General features: G+C 43.1%; 1 protein-coding gene across 2 annotated transcripts in view; it reads left to right on the top strand.

Moving 5' to 3' along the window:
• The window catches only part of ANXA2 (annexin A2), a 38011-nt gene that overhangs the window by 15761 nt on the left and 2604 nt on the right, over positions 1-19646 (top strand). For both annotated transcript variants that reach the window (XM_051770529.1, XM_051770530.1), the window contains exons 3-10: positions 2887-2986; positions 10495-10589; positions 13746-13859; positions 15897-15987; positions 17315-17394; positions 17721-17780; positions 18367-18460; positions 19188-19283. In XM_051770529.1, the coding sequence (XP_051626489.1) occupies positions 2887-2986; positions 10495-10589; positions 13746-13859; positions 15897-15987; positions 17315-17394; positions 17721-17780; positions 18367-18460; positions 19188-19283 (730 nt within the window). The remainder of the gene's footprint in view (positions 1-2886; positions 2987-10494; positions 10590-13745; positions 13860-15896; positions 15988-17314; positions 17395-17720; positions 17781-18366; positions 18461-19187; positions 19284-19646) is intronic.

Below are 19646 nucleotides of genomic sequence, written 5' to 3'. Positions count from 1 at the left end.
AGTGCAAAAGCAGTCAGGTTTCAGCTTTCCTGGCTCTTCAATGGAGAATTACTTGCAGAATAATATTTAAGTAATCTATTCTCAAGGGCAGAAATGTTTATTCCTTAATGCTTGCAAATAGTTGAAAAAGTGAAATTTGAAAGTGTTCCATGCCAGCATTTTCCTCAGAAATGCTGCCCCAGAAATCCTGTAAGAAGTGTCAGGCAGCTGGTTTGTTGTGCAGGTCCTAAGCTGGACTCCCTGAGCAGCTGGCATGCATAAAGCATTGGACCAGTTTCCCCAAGCAGTGATTCAGCAAGTTAACTGACATTAAACATAGGGTTTGAACCACCCATTTCTCTCTTAAAAACTCCAAGTTTTTAGTCTTAATGTTATAGAAAGGTCTTGGCTGAAGCCAAGTCCTGTCCTGTGCCATAAGGAACTTGTGTGCTCTGCATCACTGGTACAGAGGTTGATTTGGGTCAGGGGGAAGAAACTGCCCTGCTTTCTTCAACCTCCCTTCCCTTAAGGAGAGGATGGAGCTGAGCTGAGGTTGATCTGTGCTTGCAGTTTCTACATCTGTGGCCAAGAGTAGAGAAAGATTCTCAGAATCCTGAGATGTAGGTGTTCTGAAAGGGTCCTGGTGTTTATAAAAGAAATTGAGCCTCTTCAGCTTTCCTGTTTGTGATATTAGCTTCTCCATCAAATTTTATTCTTCCCAATAGAATTAGTCAAGCTCATAGGAGGTAAAACAGTTGGAGGACCTCTGAAGGACATAGATACATGGGGAGGAAGCATTCTCTGCTTTAGTTTGGCCCAGGCTGTGGTGCAGTTACACTCCAGCTGGACTTCTACTGCCACATTGTAGAGAATTTTATGTTGAACTAAATGGAAAGTCAGCTGGGAAAGCTCCTGTCTGAAAACATCCAGTACCAGTACTATGGTATTAGATTACTAAATTAGTAATTTGAGTCTGTATTGTCTGGAATTTAAATGGCTGTTTTTCATAGGCAATCACCCTGCTAAGACCTGTGTCAGGTGTCAGGGAAAGTGAATCTAACTTGTTGCATGCATTGGGTGGAGGGGCACAGTGAAAGGTGGCTGCCAACTGCAAATACACTGTATTTTGTTAGTGTATGGCATCATCTTTACAGTAAAATACTCCATCCAAATCACTCAGAAAATACTCAGAGTGGGTGGGAGGAGAGGTGCCCAGCTCTGCCTGGTGACTTGCTTCAGGGTCTGCAGTGTGGTTAGTTAGCAGTGTGTGGTTAGTTAGCAGTGTATGGTTAGTTAGCAGTGCGTGGTTAGTTAGCAGTGCGTGGTTAGTTAGCAGTGCGTGGTTAGTTAGCAGTGCGTGGTTAGTTAGCAGTGCGTGGTTAGTTAGCAGTGTGTGGTTAGTTAGCAGTGCCATGAGAGGTGTGCCTTGGGTGAGGGGTCTGTCAGGCACACAGAGGTCTCCAAGGCTCCTTGCACATCTCCAGGTACTGTTTCTGTTACCAACCTGCTCTGCTGAAAGGCCAGTCTGTGTTCTGTGGTGTGGCTCTGGGCCAAGCTGGGGCCACTTTGCTGGAGTGAGCTGATGGTAAGAGACAAAAGAGAATGGCTCAGTTTATCAGTGCTTTTTGACTCCCCATCCCCACAGCACAAAACAGACTGTCTCAAGAGGGCACAGTGGTTGCTACCAGAGGAATCTGTCCAGGACAGCCTGACCTCTGCAGGAGAGAGACAAACCTAGTCAGAAACCATGGAATATTTTTAGTTAAAGGTTGTCCTCTTAAAAATTTGCAAGTAAAAAGATTCTCCAGGGATATTAAGATAGCTTAGTCCTGTTCATGAACACAGCCTTCTGTTGGAGTTAGGGACAGGAACAGGAGTTCTGGGGCTCTTTGCCAAGAAAGCTTAGCTGTTCATTCACTTAGGAAACAGCGGGGGCAGTGTCAGGTGTTGGTCACTACACCTTTCTGCCAGAGGTTTGGATCTCTAAACTGAACTCAGCTGAGTGGGATTTGTGAAGATTTCTCAGCTATTTGTATGAAAATCTGTGGTTTGGTTGAACCTGCCCATGGGAGGTGATAACAGGCTAAACTGTTGGCTTACACTGAAGCAGCTGAAGAGATTTGAATCTTTATTCTGGTGATCCTCTGTTTGAAGCTGTAATCCTCAGGAGAGGGCCATAATAAACACTGCTACAATCTGGTAACTTCTAAACTGTTGCATCTGTTTACTCAGTGAAGTTACCTGCAAGTACTCTTACTCTTAGCAGAGGTAGTTTGAAATGTCATTTGGTTTTGTTATCCTCATGCTGCTTAAACCAAGTATCTGCAAGTAAAGAGTTTGAAAAAGACATTGTGAGTAACTTTTGCTTTCTAGAACTATAGGCTTGAAAAGATTTTGTTTGTGTTGTCTTTAAAGTCCGTGAGATAGGGCACAAAACTTGTTCTGACTTACTCATTAATCTTCCATCTCCCTCTACTTTTTTTTAATCATTGTTTGTAGCCTGTAATCCAAAGTAAAGTATAGGCTTCAAATCTAAAATACTTCAGACTTTCATTTCCTTTGCATTAGCTTTCTGTAGCCATTTTCCTTCAGATCTAGCCAGAAAACTCCAGGTTTTAGAATATTGAGGTTTAGTGAGTAAACTTGGAACGTGGTAGGTTTTTGCTGCAATAAAATATCTATTTGTCTGTATTCTGTGTTATGATAAGCATGGCTGTGAGTGGATTTCTGGACAACACACTTCAGGAGAACAGAGTTGGTGGCTCTTTGTAGAATTCTGTTTTCCCGTTCTTGTATTTAAACATTTGGCCGAATACCAGTTAACTGAGAGCCCCGTGTTTTATTAACTGCAGCAATTACACATTACACAATTTAACTTGGAAGTTCTTTTCCTCCTTTTCCTTCCAGCATTCTCTCCCACCAAGTGCTTATGCCACAGTGAAGGCCTACTCCAACTTCGATGCCGACCGGGACGCGGCGGCGCTGGAGACGGCCATCAAGACCAAAGGTGAGGGCAGGGCTGGGCTCAGCTCCCCTGCAGGACAGAAGGCTGGCCTGCAGGAAAACACAAAAATACTCTGTCTCCAGACCAATGTTTTCAGATCCTTTCTCAAGGATACCTGTTTTAGGAGGTGTTGGATTTCTCAGACCTCTCTGATGAAATCTTGACCCAGCTGGAGTTTGAACCCTGTAAATGTGTGCTTTGAATGTGCTTTTGAGTTTGTAGCCATGAGTTGTTGAAGTTATCACTGAAAGTGTCCACTTTTTCTCTTTCTTGGCTCATCAGTACTTCAAATTCTACTACTTTTCTGCCACTGAGAATGAAGTGTCAGCTTCTGTGGCAGAGATTGGGGACCAGGCTCTGAATCATGGATTTCTACTGGATTATTGGACTGGACGTTTCTTCTTCCTTTCAGCTCTCCAGACAGCTGCATAGGGGTGGTTTGAACACTTTTCTCCTGGGTTTTGAACTAAATGCTGATGTATCTTGTATTAATTTGGGGTCAAAGAAAGTCCTAGAAACTCGTTTGTGAAATGAGTTTGCAGTACTTCAGGCTCAGGGCACTGTGAGAGTCCAGGCTGTTGGGAGGCCTCTCTCTGCTCTGCTGGAACCATCAGGAGTGCAGGGAGCACAAACTCCAGCTCTGAGAGCATTCCTTGGTGGTACTCCCAGGGCTGTGATCCTGTCCTTGTCCTGCTCTGGGACACAGAGGGGGTGCCACACCTTCCAGGCTTGTTCAGGCCAGAGAGGCAACAGCTGGGTGGAGCTGCAGCTGACAAGTTTTTTGCCTACATGTCAGGAAAGGGAGAAATTTAAAAGCCAAATAGTTTCTCATCAGTAAGAAATGCTAAGTCTTCCATCAGTGCCAACAAAGCACATGGTTGACTTGCTCTAAAACGTAAAATATTTCCCCACCCTAACAAGCAATGAGGCTTCCTTTCAAAAGATTTCTTAATTTAACTGGAGAAATACCTTACTGAGGTAGGGTCAGTTGTGATTTTGAATCATTTATGGTTTGCTTTTATTTACAGAAATCCTCTTGTGAGGGAGGTGTACATGCCATCATGTTTGGCAGAAGAGGCTGTGTGTATATGTAGAGTTTTGTCTAGACTTCATAATTTTTTGCAGCTCTGATTGTAGGGCAAAACTAAACCTGTCAAATCAGACCTGCAGGATAGTACAAATTTACACGTTTGAACACTCAAGCTGTTAATTACTGCAAAAGGAAATTGCAATGTCCCAGGCAGTACAAAAGCTTTTCCAGGCAGGAAAGTCAAGTTCATGTCGTTTTTTCACTTTCTTCCAGCAAAAATAATCAGTTTGCTGGGTTTTGGTTTTAGGGTAAATGGAAACATTTCATCAGAGAGATGATTTTCAACTCTCTGAACAAATAATAGGGGAACTTATTCATGGACCTGGATGTTTGTAGGATTGAGCTGATCTCTGCTTATTAGTTTGTTGTCCAGAACCTGTTTTGGGAAGGTGGCTTTAAAGGTGAGAATCTCTTAATGGTTGTGATACTGAATCTTCCCCCCTAAAGAATCTCACAAGGGAAGTATTCCTGTGGAAAATTAAGAAGTAGTGTTATGACCCCTTTCCAGGGACTGTTTCCTTGCACTTTGAATGGTTTGTGAAAGGATATTTTCATCTGCTAATTCAGAAAATGTGCTACAATGTGTGCTCTCTAGAATATACATGGGGTTTTACCTAAATGAAAATTCTGAATCATCTGGACAAGAACTGTTTTTTCCTGTGGATAGTGGTGTAAAGAGCTACACAGGGAAATTCTTCTGCAAGAACAAGTTTAAAGATATTTCTGAGAAATATCAAAGTATTTTTTGAGCCAGAGACATAACACCCATAATGAACAAACTCTATATCCAAGCAGCTCCCATTTTCTTAGCCATTAGTTTACACTGTGTGTGGAAAGTGGAAATAAGCAGTGTAAGTTATCTTAGAATAGTAAAGAGTGGCACGACCTGTTCATTTTGTTTTAAGACATCGAGGGAGATAACAGGTTATAAATCCACATGGAAGCTGTTTTGTGGTTGAGGTGGCAACTTCAAAAAAACCAGGCACGTCAGAACCAAGGGTTTGGGGGACTTTACTCTCTGCAGGATAAAGGACTCCTGGTATCTGAACACCAAGGTGTGTCCCTGCTCTGTGGGTCTCATCAGAGCAGGCAGGTGTGTCCTTTAGAGCAGTGCTGTGGAAATGAGTCCTGCTGGAGTCTGATCTCTGGGTATCCCCTATAGAAACAGTGCCTATATAAACAGAGGGGGGGTTGCCATCAGAGCAGGCTGCTTTGGCCCCAGAAATTATTATCCAGCTGTTCCTCAGCCAGGGAAACTCCCAGAATCAGTCATCCATTCTGTTTTGGTGATTGTGTGTGAAATGGGTAAAACTTATTTTACTGCCTAAACAACAGCTGTATGTTTGTTTTAGACAAAGATCTAGGACAGAGTTCTGCTCTATATAATATCTAAATATTTCAGCATTCATTCCCACTGTTGAGGTTCTTTCCTCTGAGGTTGGTTGGCCATCTATGTACCTCTTCAGGATCTGTGGAAAATACTGGGATGTGTTTATTTGGGCTCAGATCTATCTGCAAAAACTGTACTGGACAAAGACATTGTCCAGCCCTTTGCTGGGCTTTGAGTGGAGCTGATTTAAGTGCAGGGGGTTTAAATATATCCCACAGCCCAGGAAGGGGAATGTGCAGGAATGGCTGCAGGTGATGTCAAACCAGTTTGCAGTTAGCAATCCTGCAACCCAGAGGTTGTATAATGCAAATAACTTGTTACAGTCCTGGCTTGTTCCTTTTGTAATAAATGTCTTGGCTGTGTTTCCTTTTTATGCTGTTTAGTGTTTCTGTAGGAATTCATCTCAGGCCTTAGCATGTCCTTTGTGAACATTGGCTTTTTGCTGTATAGGACAAGAGGCTGTTTAATTTCTGTACAATGCTCTCTTGTGCCTTGTGTATAGATTAGCTGATGTATGTGAGCCTAAACAGAGGAAACTAAGTAGAACAGCACTAACAGAGCTTATGTTAGGTTTCCTTTTCATTCTTTTGTGGCAAAGACAACTGCTGAAGTGTCTCTCTTTTTCAGAGTTATTCCCTTTCACTGAGACTTTCTGTGCCTCAAGTACTTGTTAAATAATTTTGTCAAAGTAGGTTGTGAATAATTAAGCCACTTGCAACCTTTTGTTGAGGTCTCATGGGATACCTTTTTTCCCCATGACTGGCAGAATTCAAACAGATCTACAATAAATTCGTTCTATCTAGACATTGGTAAAACAACGACGAAATGTAAACCAGTGAGTTCAGTCTTACAGAAAGGTCTTCTGTTTATGTGGTATATTCAACATGCCCATACCTTTTAGCAGAGTTTTTGATGTTCTGAAGTAAAAGTTTTTAGAGGAAACCTGCTGGCCACTGGTGAGGGAGGATAGTGCCAAATAATCCCCCAAAGTGCATCAGTCACTTATTCCAGGTATTAGAAGTATCACTAAAGAAATATCTCACTGCAACATGGTTTGGGTTTGGTGAAATCTCACAAAGCAAAATAGCAGAGCTGAAATGACATCTGGTTTTATCTAAATTTTTCCCTTTGACTCCAGTGGAGGAAAATAAGACCCTGCAGACCATGAGCTCAGTCAAACAGTGCCATTACTGTGCTGGTACCAGCTGAGGCCTCCCAGGGTCGGATCATGTACATCCCCCACATGTACATCCCCCACATGTACATCCCCCACATGTACATCCCCCACATGTACATCCCCCACATGTACATCCCCCACATGTACATCCTCCACATGTACATGGGGAGCTGCTCCCCATCCCATCCATCCCTGGACACTGCTGATCTCTGTAGGACCTGGGTGCTGTTGAGTCAGAACCAGTTCTGGTGTTCTGCCCATGCTGTGTTTGAAAATGAAGTTCAAGAGAGTAGATTTGTAGTAAATGAGCTGAGTGAATGGGTGCAGACAGAAAATATGTCAGCTCTGTGCTCTGTTGTCCTAGAAAGTTAAATGACTGTCCATACCATCCAGAACAATGCTGGTGCTCTTGAGGTGGCCCATGGAGATTCAGCTGCAGTGTCTTCTGAACCAAAAAATGAAAAACTCCAAGTGATCCTTTTGGTGATATTTATTTCCTCTCCTTTGCTGATTGAGCCACAACACTGCCACAGATTGCCTCTTTCGAAAGAGAAGGTGTTATTCATCAGAATTTTTCTTTCCATGGCCCATTGATAGAGATGCAGTGATAAAATCTGCCTAGACAGAATAAATGTGGAGATAAACTTCTGTTTGATTGCCCTGAAACTTGCAGAGATTTTAGTGAACAAAGGAAAGTGTTTGAGCTGCTGTCCTGCCCTGCCCCACCTCAGCAGATGTGAGTCAGCATCCTGTCTGTGCAGCAGCATTCCCAAGTGTGAGATACAGGCACTCACTTTCCCCTGAGTGCCAGAGCAATGAGTTCACTTCATTTTTCCATCCACAAAGCATAGCATAAGAAACTGGGCTGCAGTCATCTGGGGCCTGCTAATTTATCACAATTGTGATATGAGAAAACTCGAAAATGTAATTGCTCTTTTCAATGCCAAGAACTGCTTACATTTAGAATTTATTAAAAAGCTTAAGACATTGGCCTGTGCTGTGCTGAATGGCCCAATGTCTGTGTGTGGCCGTTTCTGGACTCGGAGAATTTGTTTTCTTTTATACAGTGGGAACACTTGAAAATGTGCAGGAGTAGGTTGTGGCTGACATGTGCAGTCAGCATGTTTGCAACCCAAAATTTGTAACTTAGACACATGATGCTGTCCAGGGCCTTTTGACATCATTTGCAGGTCAAACTGTATGAGTAAGAGCAGTGCTGTAGGTCTGCCCTGGGCACGAGCTGAGGACACCAGGCTGAGTGTAGTATTTCAGCAGGAAAAATGTGATGAAGAAGAAGAAAGGAATTTTGGATTTCACTCATAATTTTAGATCGTGCAGCTAGGGGCTAGGTGGCCTTTTGCAAGATTCACACTTGATATGATTGCTTTTTATAATATCTGTTGCAGTTCTTTGTTTCAAGTTGCTGTGAGGTTGTGTTGGGTAATAGGGAAAATAAATGTAGCTGGATTCTGGCAGGGATCTGAGTCCTGCTGGAAGCTGCTGATCCAGTTCTTACTTTCTGGCTTTTTTTTAATAAAAAAATCATCTTTTGTAGTGACCTGTGTGCAAATGTTAAAGAAACTATTCATAAGACTTGTAATAAATGGAGAGACCCGAGGCCAAACTCTGGGCTTGTTCTGACCTCTGGAGCCCCCTGTTTGCTTCAAAACCTGGCCAGAAAACAGATTACCTGTTACACTTTACCTTTCTGTTGCAGAAGAATATGCACTGCATTAGACATGCATTATTTAGAAAGAGTTTTGCCACTTCCAAGTCAATGTGGAAATAGTCCAGAGCAGGTGGTTCCACAGCACAGCTGAGGGTTCAGCTTGATATTTGAGTGTCAGTGTGAGAGCTGTGCCAGGTGTCTCCTCTGTGCAGCCGTTTATGAGCTCTGCTGGCTGTTCTGTTTGGAAGATGTTGTTCCCTGGCCATCACTTCCAGCTGTGCTGGCATTCTCCACACAGCTTTGTTTAAGCAATAATGGACATGAATACAAATGGACATTTTACCTGGGGGCTGACATCAGTGACACAGGCACAAACGTGCACTGGAGAACTGGAGAAGGGCACTCAAATTCTTTAACTTGTTTGTTTTTACAAAGCATTCTAAGAATCTAAGAAAAGTCTATAAGTGTCCTACAAAAACAGAGTTGTGTTTGCTGTTTTAAGCAAAGTTAGAAAATTAAATGCAAAATTAGATATTACCTGAGCAAGCTGGTGTGTCCTCACCCAGGCCTTTGGAAATTCCAACCACCTGCCACAGATGTACCTGGGCTGACCTTTGCAGTTCTGTTCAGACACATTCAGTGTAAAAGTGTGCTGTGCTGCTTTTCCAACTATTTTTTCTCTGGCTATTTTATATCTGTGGCTAAGAAGTCTTTTTTTTCATCTTGTGGCAGGGGAGTTTGCTTTTCTAAACATGTTCCTTTGATAGAGATTGACTTCTTGCAAGGACAGTTCCTGTAAGGTCTCATAGTAAGAGAAAGTGTTTAATACCACTTGAATGCTTAGTTAAGGGAATGTACATCAGCTTGTTGGGCTTCTCTGTTGGTGTGAATAAACAAAGGGTGGCTGTCCTTGTAGAGAGCACTGGGAGAGACAGGGATGATTGCAGGGTGTGGGGATTTATGCCCGTGGGGTCAGAGCCCTATCACAGGATACAGAACAAGTCAGATGCTTCAGGTTCATCTCAAGAAGCTCAAGAGCCTCCAGTCCAACGAGGCTCTGAGGTATCCACTGAGCTGCCAAGACCAAGCTGCAGGTGAGAGTTGTGATCAGAGGAAGAACTACCAGCCCAAAGAATTCAAGTTCGGGAGAATCCAGTTAGAAAGCAGCAAGTGAAGTGGGGAAAAGGAGTGGGAATCTGATGTGGAAGTCAGTAGCAGTAGGAGGAGCAAGAGGAAAAGTCCCAAGGTGCTGCCTGCAGCAAAAGAACAGAGTGGCAAGTGGCTGTGTGTGGGAAAGGACATTGGGCAATCCTGCCTCCCCTGCAACAGCAAAGCCTTCTCCATGTGCACTGCCCTGCACTGATGGCACTGCAGGATGTGGAACTGGGGTGAGCATTAGGTTCTGGTACAGCCAGAGTATCTAACCCTGGATGCTGCTTTGGCTCTTGCAATAAATCTGAATGAGCTCCTTGCATTCAGCTGCAGCTGCATTGAAGTGCATGGATTGGGAATGCTGCACTCGAAACTAAACCTTCACTGGCACGTAGTTCACTTGTCTGAAAGATAAGTTGGGAGTTTGAGCACAAGTCCTCTGGGCCTGTTGGTTACAGCTCAGAATGGATCTTTCAGTGGGCATTTCAAAAAAAGGAGCACATATTCTTCCAGTGTCAAAAAAAACCCTTCTGTCTCCTGAGCCTCAGAGCTGCTGAGAGAATGAAATACACTTTATTTTCACATTTTTATGTTTGGAATGATAGATTAAATGGATTAAGTAGAAAATATAAGCCTTAGTTGAAAACACTACTGAAATGACAAGACAGGCTTTAATAAGTACAAGCTCATGTCAGTTTTAAGGTCTGTGTTCTGGAGCAACCTTTTGCAGAATTGTGTGTGCCTGAACACAAGTGCACAGACTCCCAAGAGAGGCAGAAGACAGAGCAGCAAAGCTGGTCACAAAGCAGACTTGGAGGTGTGTTGCTGCCTGTGTACACCAAGGTCTGCATCTCCTCAAGAGCCTGGGCTGTGACTGGTTGTGCTTTCTCCAAGGCCAGGGCATGACAAATACTAATGAGAGTGTTGGCTCTGCTGCAGACAGCACAGTGCTGTGCTTTGAGTGCTGGAGAACATCTGGATACAAAGAGAACCTTGCCAGGAAAGCTGCTCTGACTGTCTCATGTCTCTGTAGGTGTGGACGAGGTGACCATCATCAACATCCTGACCAACCGCAGCAACGAGCAGAGGCAGGACATTGCTTTTGCCTATCAGAGGAGAACCAAAAAGGTAGGCAAATATAAACAAATACTAATTATTCAATATTTTTTCTTGTGGACAGTTCGATTTTTTTCAGGGTTTATCTTTTCTCCGAAATGAAAAAACTTGCATCAGCTTTGCCCATGCTGTCACCTTTCAGGACAGGTGGAACTTCCCAATGTGTTGAGTGTGTGCACAACTGGGGCTGCAGTCTGTTGGAGGCAGTGGTTTCCCAGCACCTCCAGCAGTCATGATGGGAGCCACAGGATTCCCTGGTGCAATATGATAAACAATATTGAATAGTCATTGGTGTGAAATGCCTCCATTTGAAGGAAAAGATGAAAGGGAGATGCTTTTGGGGATGGACTTTTGTTTGTGGTTTTGTTTGGGGTTTTTTGGGGGGATGTTTGGATTCTTTGTTTTATTAAGACAACCCAGCATAAGGGAAGTACTCTGTTTCTGTTCAGAGCTGGCTTAGCTGAGAAAGGACTGCAGTCAGCTGTGCTATGAGCACTGCAGATGTGAGCCAAGTGATATGATGAGTTAACTGTCACTAATTCCTGTCAGAAATACCTTGGATACTGATCTATTGATGGAGAGAAATCTGTAAAATGTGTGTAGAATTCTGCACAATGAGTCTTGCTATCTGGAAGGCAGGAACTCTTCTCTTTTGAAGTTGTCAGAATCTTGCCATAATCAAAATTTCATGCCCACAATAAAGAGGAACCTTGTATAGAGTTCAGATTGTGATGGATGTATCTCTTCCAGGTTTGCCAGACCCCAAATGGTAGTCCTCCAACAGCAGCCCAGAACACTCGTCTGAACCCAAATGTAAACGTAGAGTTAAATTTTGGAAGTTCACCAGCTTTGCTGCATGACTGGTGTAGGCACATGCAGAGGCACACAGGGGTTGGACACGTGCATGTGTGCCCACATCTGCACCCCTGTGGTCCTGCCCTTGGGCACTGGGAGAGTGAGTCCTGCACAAAAGTGGGCCCTAATTGTGAAATGTGTCACCTTAAAGCTTTGTTAAATTTTGCATGACCACAGAAATGCACAGTCAAGAAAATCTGCAACTTTTTTCATCTGTTTCTCTCTCACCTTTTTTCCTTGCTGCAACTCAAGAGCAAACTGAATTTATCAAGTTTAACAAGTGCCAAAGAATAAACCAATCTGTAGAAACAATGGGAATTTGCAGTAGAAACCACTGAGAGAGATAAACACAAGAGGAGGCAGTGGGATATGAAAAGACACATAGGTACATCTTCTAGGGACGGTGTCTCGTGGTTTGCTTTGCCAATGGGTTGTGCAGTTTTGGTTGGCAAAGTCTTGTGTTGTTCTAGGCTGCTTGTTTTGTTTGTTGCAGGATTTATCAATAGATCATAGTTTTTAAATGTCACATGTCTTTTAATTCTTTTGAGCTGAGCAGTGTCTGATGGAAACTCTTGGAAAGCTTGAGGAATCTTTCTCCATCCCCAGTGTCATGGAGCTCCCAGTGCAGACTGGGCATTCTGCATGTGTGTCTTCATGTGTGTCTGGTCAGTCCTGACTGCCACCAGTAATCCCTGGCCTTGAAATGAACTGCTGATATCCAGATGCTCCCCTGGAACACTTAGGAAAACACTTTCCATTTGCTATTTATAAATAATTGATTGCTGTCAGTCACTGCTTTCTGCTTCTCCCTTAGAGCACTCTGAGCCCTGGCAAAGAATGGCAGGGTGGAGACCCTGCTGACCTGGCAGGGGCAGAAGACCTTATTCCTCCAGGAGGATGCTAATATGAGGGCATGTTCTTGGCTCAGTTAAAGTGTTTAGTTGCAGTTATTTTAGTAAATGATCAAATGGTTTGGGTTGGAGGGGATCTTGGAGTCCCAAGGTGGACACTGTCCACTAGACCCAGTTGCTCCAAGCCCCATCCAGCCTGGCCTTTAAACACTTCCAGGGGTGGAGCATGCACAACTTCTCAGGCAGGTTGTTCCCTACAATGTATTCCAGACATATGTGGTGGTGTTGCTGCTTCATCTTATGTCTGAAGAACCTGTTGTCACACAAAGGATGGAGCACTGTATCCAACTGTTGTACTAAAATGTGTCTTAGACTAAAGCAGGTAGATTCCCCAAACCCACATTCAGTCCCTTGTCAATCCATGCAGGGAGTGAACACAGTATTACACAGATTAGTGCCTGCATTAAATGAGTGACTGGAGATTAACTCAGTGCCTTGGCTCTTTATCTCTCTGGCACAAACTTCCCTGCAATCCAGCTGAGCTCCCTTTCTCTGCCCCCTGCTCCCCTACCTCCCCAGCTCACACATTGTTAGTGGGGAAACCAGCAACTGAAAGGCAGCAATTCCCTTCTGAATGCTGCAGATTTAACTTCAGCTTGGGGAATACCTGGATCTGGGTGAACCCCAGGCTTGATCCAAGGTGTTTCAACTTTGTAACACACACTATGGTAAAGCTGATAATTAGAATTATTCTAGTTGCATCTGAAACTTGTAAGAGGACATGACTTCTGGTTTTCTTTGCTGCAGGTTGGCAAGCATCCTGTGAGTGAACATACTTGACTGTTTCTTTCCCTAGGATTGACTGACAATTAACAGTAGGGATTTAAGCTACAATCTTCTGAGAGTCTCCTCGAAGACAGGAGTCATTTTTCTGTGCTCAGGGATGATTTTTTTCTCTGGAACTGAGCTGTTTGGGAGCTGGGCCTTGCAGTGGAGTAACTGTGCAGTCAGTTTTCTAATGTCTTAGCTAGTCAAGGGTTGGGATAATAGATAAAAACACACAAATAATACAGTGCCACTGGGAAAACTCTGGGAGTAAGATGGAGAAGCACTGACCACAGGGAGTCAAACTCAGATCCAGCTGGGCTTGTTAGTTCCAACAAAGCATCAGTGCTTCAGCACTGGGGCAGAGCTGCTCAGATGTGTCTGCACTGTGCTTCCCAACACTTTGTCAGCCACTGGTGCATTTCTTCTTATTTTCAGAGGATTAGAAAAAAGCTCCTTTGCCCTAATTTCTCTCTTAGGCTTTCACAGAAGGAAAGCTCTTTGTGTTCTGTTTCCTTGTCAATTGTGTCAGAAACACTGTTGCAGGCTTGGAGACTTAAGCACTGCGGGTTAAATTCTCTGGAGATCAGAAGTGAGCTTTAATTTTTTTTCTTCCATTGTCCCTCCTGTTTCACAGGAACTTTCTGCAGCACTCAAGTCTGCTCTGTCAGGTCATTTGGAGGCAGTGATCCTGGGCTTGCTGAAGACACCAGCACAGTACGATGCCTCTGAGTTGAAAGCTGCCATGAAGGTAAATAAGCTTTGAAATTTAAGGTTCTCAGTCTGATGTCACTGTCTCAAGAATGAGTATGGACTTTATACCCCAGGCTGCAGTTTCCAAACGTGTACACTGATTATTTTTTTTAGTGCTGCAGTTTAAGTATCCTTAGCTGCAAGGCATCCAAAATGACAGAAATTCTGGAACCATGTGATTTTTAAACTGTTATATAAATCTCTTTAAGGAAAAAATTATTCTTGTCAGCTCAGGAGTGACTGATAGGCTGCTCTGGCTGGTTGCTGCTTTGCTGACTGCTCTTAGAAACAATGTACAGGTTCACAGTACACAAAACCATTAAGAGAGCAGCTGTTAGAGGAGCATTAAATCCTCTGCTAGCATTTATAGGCTTAAACAGCTGTTTCCAGTTACTGGGTTATTTTATCACTGATCTTGAAAGAACATCCTGTACCAGACCTGCCCCTGTGTAGAACACGAGGAGGGGCATCAAAAGGAGTCTTTTGAGAAAGAGCCCAGCAGGGAGTCCCTGTATTCCCCCCTGCAGTCACAGGCAGGGATTGCTGGGTCAGAAATACCTGTTCTGCAGCCACTGAAACAAGGCTTGGGAGGTGCTCATGCCAGTACATTCACCTTTTTAAGCCAACTAAGGTTTGGGAACTTGTAGTTATAACCATCACTTGAATTCTGAATGTTCTTGATCAGGTTATTATTTTAAATAATTAAGAACGAGTACTAAGGTATGTCTGTTGAAATTCAGAACATGACAAAAACCCAAGTAATTAACTTCTCCAGACAATTAGAAGGGAGTTAAAAAACTAAGAAGAAAACAAAACCATCCCCTCCACTAAACACAGGCATAAACACACACACTACACCCCCCCCCCCCCAAAAAACCCACTGTGGAGATGGTAACTCTTCAACTGTGGGCCAAACCCCTTGTTTGAGTTATCAGCTGCTGCCCTCTTCTGGCTTAAGTACAGGTTATCCATAATTTATTGGGAATCACTAGTTTGGGAGGTTCTTTTGTTTTAATGTCTTACACCCGATACACGATATTTAGGATGACCACGTGCCATTTATGTTGTATTTACAGCCCAAGGACCAAGCAGTGGCCTCAGGGTGGCCCCAAATGTAGACTGTTCTACTCTCCCATGGGTTGCTGTTCCCAACTCCCCAGCACCTGCTCTGGTGCTCGGTGTTGGCCTGAGCTTAAGTTTGGCTGGATGCATGAGAGCATTATAAGCTCTGACATGGGCACCAGAGTTGGGTAAAGCAAAATTATTGCTGAGGAGTTAATTATTTGTCTGTTACGCATTCTTGCAAAATATTTTAAAAATATTTAGAAAACCATACCTGTTGTTAGCCTTCATTTCTTCACCAGACACCCACTAGAACCAGTCTGTGGCAAGCTGTCCTACTTTTCTTAGCTTTAAACCATTTTTATAAAATTACTTGGGTTTACTCTTGTTTGTTTGTTTGTGGTTTTATTTTTTTTTGAGGGGGGGGTAAGTTGAGGTTTTTTGTTTGTTTGTCCCCCTCTCTTCTCCCTTCAGTAGAAACACTTTATCCAAAGGGTAGTTTTCCACATAATTGCCTCCATTTTCCACATGCTGAAGACTGCATCATAAGATCTTTTCCCAAGATGTTACTGCTCTTGGAGTCCTGTGGAAATGATGCCCATTTTTGCCACATACAAATGACATTCTGTTACCAATGGGCGTAACAAACAGCATCCTAACAGGATTTCTAAACACACTTCCTTCCTGTGCTCCCAGTGGACAGAACACAATCACATTAGGCCATGAGAAGCTGATGTTAGACACACAGCAGATGCTCACTGCCCAGAGATCTGCAGGATCTCAGAACCACTGGAGGAGTAGTTGGCAACTAAAAGTGTTCCATATATTGCTTCTCGGGAGCAGCTGGCAAAAAATATCCCTGAATGGCTGTGAAACTGCTGGAGTGGAAGAAAGGATGTCTGTAGAGTGTCTTTAAACCATCCAGCAAGCCTGTTCATTTGTAGCTCCTGACTGAGTCTGGGCTGTGTTGCAGGGCCTGGGGACTGATGAAGACACACTCATTGAGATCATCTGCTCCCGAACAAATCAGGAGCTCAGCGAGATTAACAGAGTCTACAGGGAAAGTAAGTTCACTGTGCAAGTGTCCATGTCCTGTGTTTTTACACCCAGTTTCCTGGATGAGTTCCTGTCAGTGGGTCATTATTAGACAGCTTACCCAAATCTGCTCAGTCTCTGGCAGTTGGACATAACTTGTACTGGTGTCCTGGGTGTCTGTGTGTGTTTTATAATTCCATCTTGTTGCTTGGTAGCAAACAGATTAGAGAATATTTACCACTCACACAAGTTGTCTAAATGAATTTCTTTTATAAGCTACCAGCATTCTATGCATAGTGACAGGAATAATGATGTTAGATTTGTGGATTCTGGGATCACTTATGTAGTAAGTAGGTGAATCTGAAATCCACTGAATCATGCTGGTAAGCTTGTTGGGTAGATCTGCCAGAAAAGACATGAAATAAAACTTCATTAAAGCATATATTCTGTTTTCCAGCTTTTCTAAAGCATGTTACCTGATGGAAGCTAAAATTCATAGTTGATTGTAAGTAGGTATGAGTGCTCCAAGATCCATCCTCAGAAAGATTACTTGTCCTATAATATTCCTGGTGGTTTTACATGGGCCCGTTCTTGTTGGGTTTATCACAATTCAGCTGTCCTGTTTTTTACCTTGAGCTTCCAGTTGAGCTTCCCCACAAACAGCCTGAAATGCAGCAAATCACCGTGTGCTGGGACACACAGATTGTCAGGCACTGCTGGTGAGGTGCTGGCTGAGCCAAAAAGGACAAGCAAAACCAATCATCATAAGGGCCAGTGTCAAAAGAAATAACATGTATTGGCAAAGAGAGTGTTGCTGCTGTAGATGAGGTTGCTGTTGGAAAAAGAAGAGACTGTAATTTTGGAGCAGTATTAGGTATGACCGCTTGGAAAGCAATGAAAATGTTTAGACACCAGAGCAGAATCACACAGAGCATTCCTTGGATTTATCCTAAAGGCTTTTGGTCTCTTGCATTCAACTTGTAACTGTAGTTGTCCAGTCATAAACCCACGAGATGAGAAGGCCTAAATGCTTTGTTTATCAAACAAGCAAACATCAATTGGTAGCTAAGAATGATCTAGCAGGACACTGAGCTTAAAACAATATTCCCCCTCGTTTTAGTAGTCTCAGGTTCTCCTGGTCTCTTCCCATGGCAGACTGCTGGTCCTCATGGCTGGCTGGTGGCAGTGTTGGGTTTGATGTAGGCAAGCCTGCATTTGTTTGCACCATCTTCCATGTGTGACTTAGGTTGTAGCTGTTCGTTTATGTGCATAAAACACAGTAATTAGCAGCTGACTTCCTTGTGAAGGTGTATTTGTAGGACACCATTTACTGGAGAAGAATGTTGTGTTTTCTAGTGTACAAGACAGAGCTGGAAAAGGACATCATATCGGACACATCTGGTGACTTCCGCAAGCTCATGGTTGCCCTGGCCAAGGTGGGTCTGCTCATGTTTTTCCACATTTCCTGAACATGCCTGCTCTTTGGTAACTGCCTGATGGCTGCCAGTAAAACACTTTTAAATTCACTTTTAAATTTCCCTGTATTTTCACTGACTTTAGGGGAAAAACTATTCCAAGTTGAAGGGCAAACTGTTTTGACAGAAATGCAGCATGAATAGCAGCAGCTTCATAGTGGAGATGGAGCATTCTGTTATTCATTTATCAAAGTTAGATTAAAAAATTAAAAAGAAAGGAATATGCACATAGCACACTACTTACATTCTGTGAAACCTCTTCTAAATACTGATATCCTTGTTTGAAGGGCAAAAGGTGTGAAGATACCTCTGTGATTGATTATGAGCTGATTGACCAAGATGCCAGGGTAAGTGCTGGTTATTAATTATCTTCAGTGGCTCAAGCTTTGGGGGACACTGAATGTACAAATCCTGTGGCAGTGGAGAGCCTTTGTGGCAGTAGGGGGGTGTGTGTCAGATTGTTTGCACTGTGATGTTGGCCTGGCATCAATGTATTGGTATCACCTGCAATCCTGGTACTGCAGTTAGCAGTTCTCACAGGCTATGTACCCACCAGAACCTCTGCAGGAGCTCTCTGGTATTTCCTTAAGAATATGGAGAGCCTTTAACAAAAGGAAACATGGACATTGCAATGAACTCAGTGGCTTCTGATGCTTGTTTGGTACATCTGTGTCTGCCAGGAGCAGTTCTGCTGAGGGACACAGAGCTAAATACGGAGGAGAACTGTAGGTAGTGGTAAATCCAAAGTATTTAGTTTCAGATTAGATCCATAGACGTTGTCCTGGTGACCTGCCCAAACATGTGTTCTTTTGTTTCTCCCACAGCCACAGTTCCAGTAGTGCTTGTTTTTCCAATCAGGAGATTTTTCACATCTGCAATGGCTTCTTGTATAACTCCTGATTTTTACAATTTTGGTTTTCCTTCTAACCCCAGGACCTCTATGATGCTGGTGTGAAGAGAAAGGGAACTGATGTTCCCAAGTGGATCAACATTATGACTGAAAGAAGTGTCCCCCACCTGCAGAAAGGTACTATTCAAGATTTTTTTTTCTGTAAGAGAAAGTTACAATGAAATTGGAACTATTTTGTCCCAGATATGATTGAAATGAGCCTGAGAAGCAGTCATGAAACATATGAGATGTTGTAAATCTTAATTAATCTCCAAGATGTTAATTTTTTTCAAAAAATAGTTATTTCTGTGGATGTATTAATCTCACATTTTGCATATGTGTACAGCTCTTTTTTACACAGGTATAGCAATGCTCAATTATATGTCACATAGGCTGAAATCAAAAATGTTACAAATCTAGAAAACATGGATGCAGGAGACCTTGAGAAGTCCTTTAGCTCTTCCCTCTGTGCCAGGGTATCTTAGTCTACATCATGTGTTTAACTCTGACAGTGCAGGCTCTCCAAAGCTGCTCTGATATTGCTGTAAGCAGCCCATGGGAAAAGCCATTGGAAGACCCTTCAGGGCCTAAATCCCTGTTGTTTCAAAAAATACTAGTACAGGATTAAGGTGGTATTTTACCAGATTATGGAGGTGTTCAAGGAAAACAAAAAGGTCATGGCATGGGAGCTTTACTATTAGCTGGCAAACATGGGCTGTGTTTAAGATAAAGCTCTCAGAAGGACTCAAATAGATATTTTTTGATCCCATGTCTCTGCACTGCTGTCTCTGTTCTTGCTTTGGGTGGTTATTTCTGCCAGTTCCTGGCCTGGTTTTGGTTTCACCCATTTTCTCTCTCGTGCCAGTGTTTGACAGGTACAAGAGCTACAGCCCCTATGATATGTTGGAGAGCATCAAGAAGGAGGTCAAGGGAGATTTGGAGAATGCCTTTCTTAATCTTGGTGAGTTGCCCTGAAGTAAAGTCTGTCTTTATACAGGGTCTTTCCAGTGCTCTTGCAGTGTATCATGGTAAGGAATGGGGCCCAGCTTCACCCTGCTGGATGGGAAATAATCAGGATGTGCTGGTGTTATTGGATCAACTGGTGTATTTTAGGATGTTGCAGGTATTGAGAAGTAGCTTATTTTTGCCCTTTGCAAAGTACAAACTGCTTTCAAGATTAAAATAAGTTCCTGTGTGTTGTGATCTGCCTGTAGTTCCACTTTTATTTGATGCAGAGGCTTCATGTTTGTTTCCCCAAGCAAACCAAAAGGTTGAAACTGGAGCTGAGCTCAGTGAGCATTCAGCATCAACACTGGGCTGGAGA

The sequence above is a fragment of the Manacus candei genome, unplaced genomic scaffold (assembly GCF_025592945.1).
Source record: "Manacus candei isolate 608988 ecotype Guabito, Panama unplaced genomic scaffold, ASM2559294v1 h1tg000119l, whole genome shotgun sequence".
NCBI lineage: Eukaryota > Metazoa > Chordata > Aves > Passeriformes > Pipridae > Manacus > Manacus candei.
The sequence above is the reverse complement of the archived record's forward strand: the minus strand, read 5'-3'. Positions and strand labels throughout refer to the sequence as shown.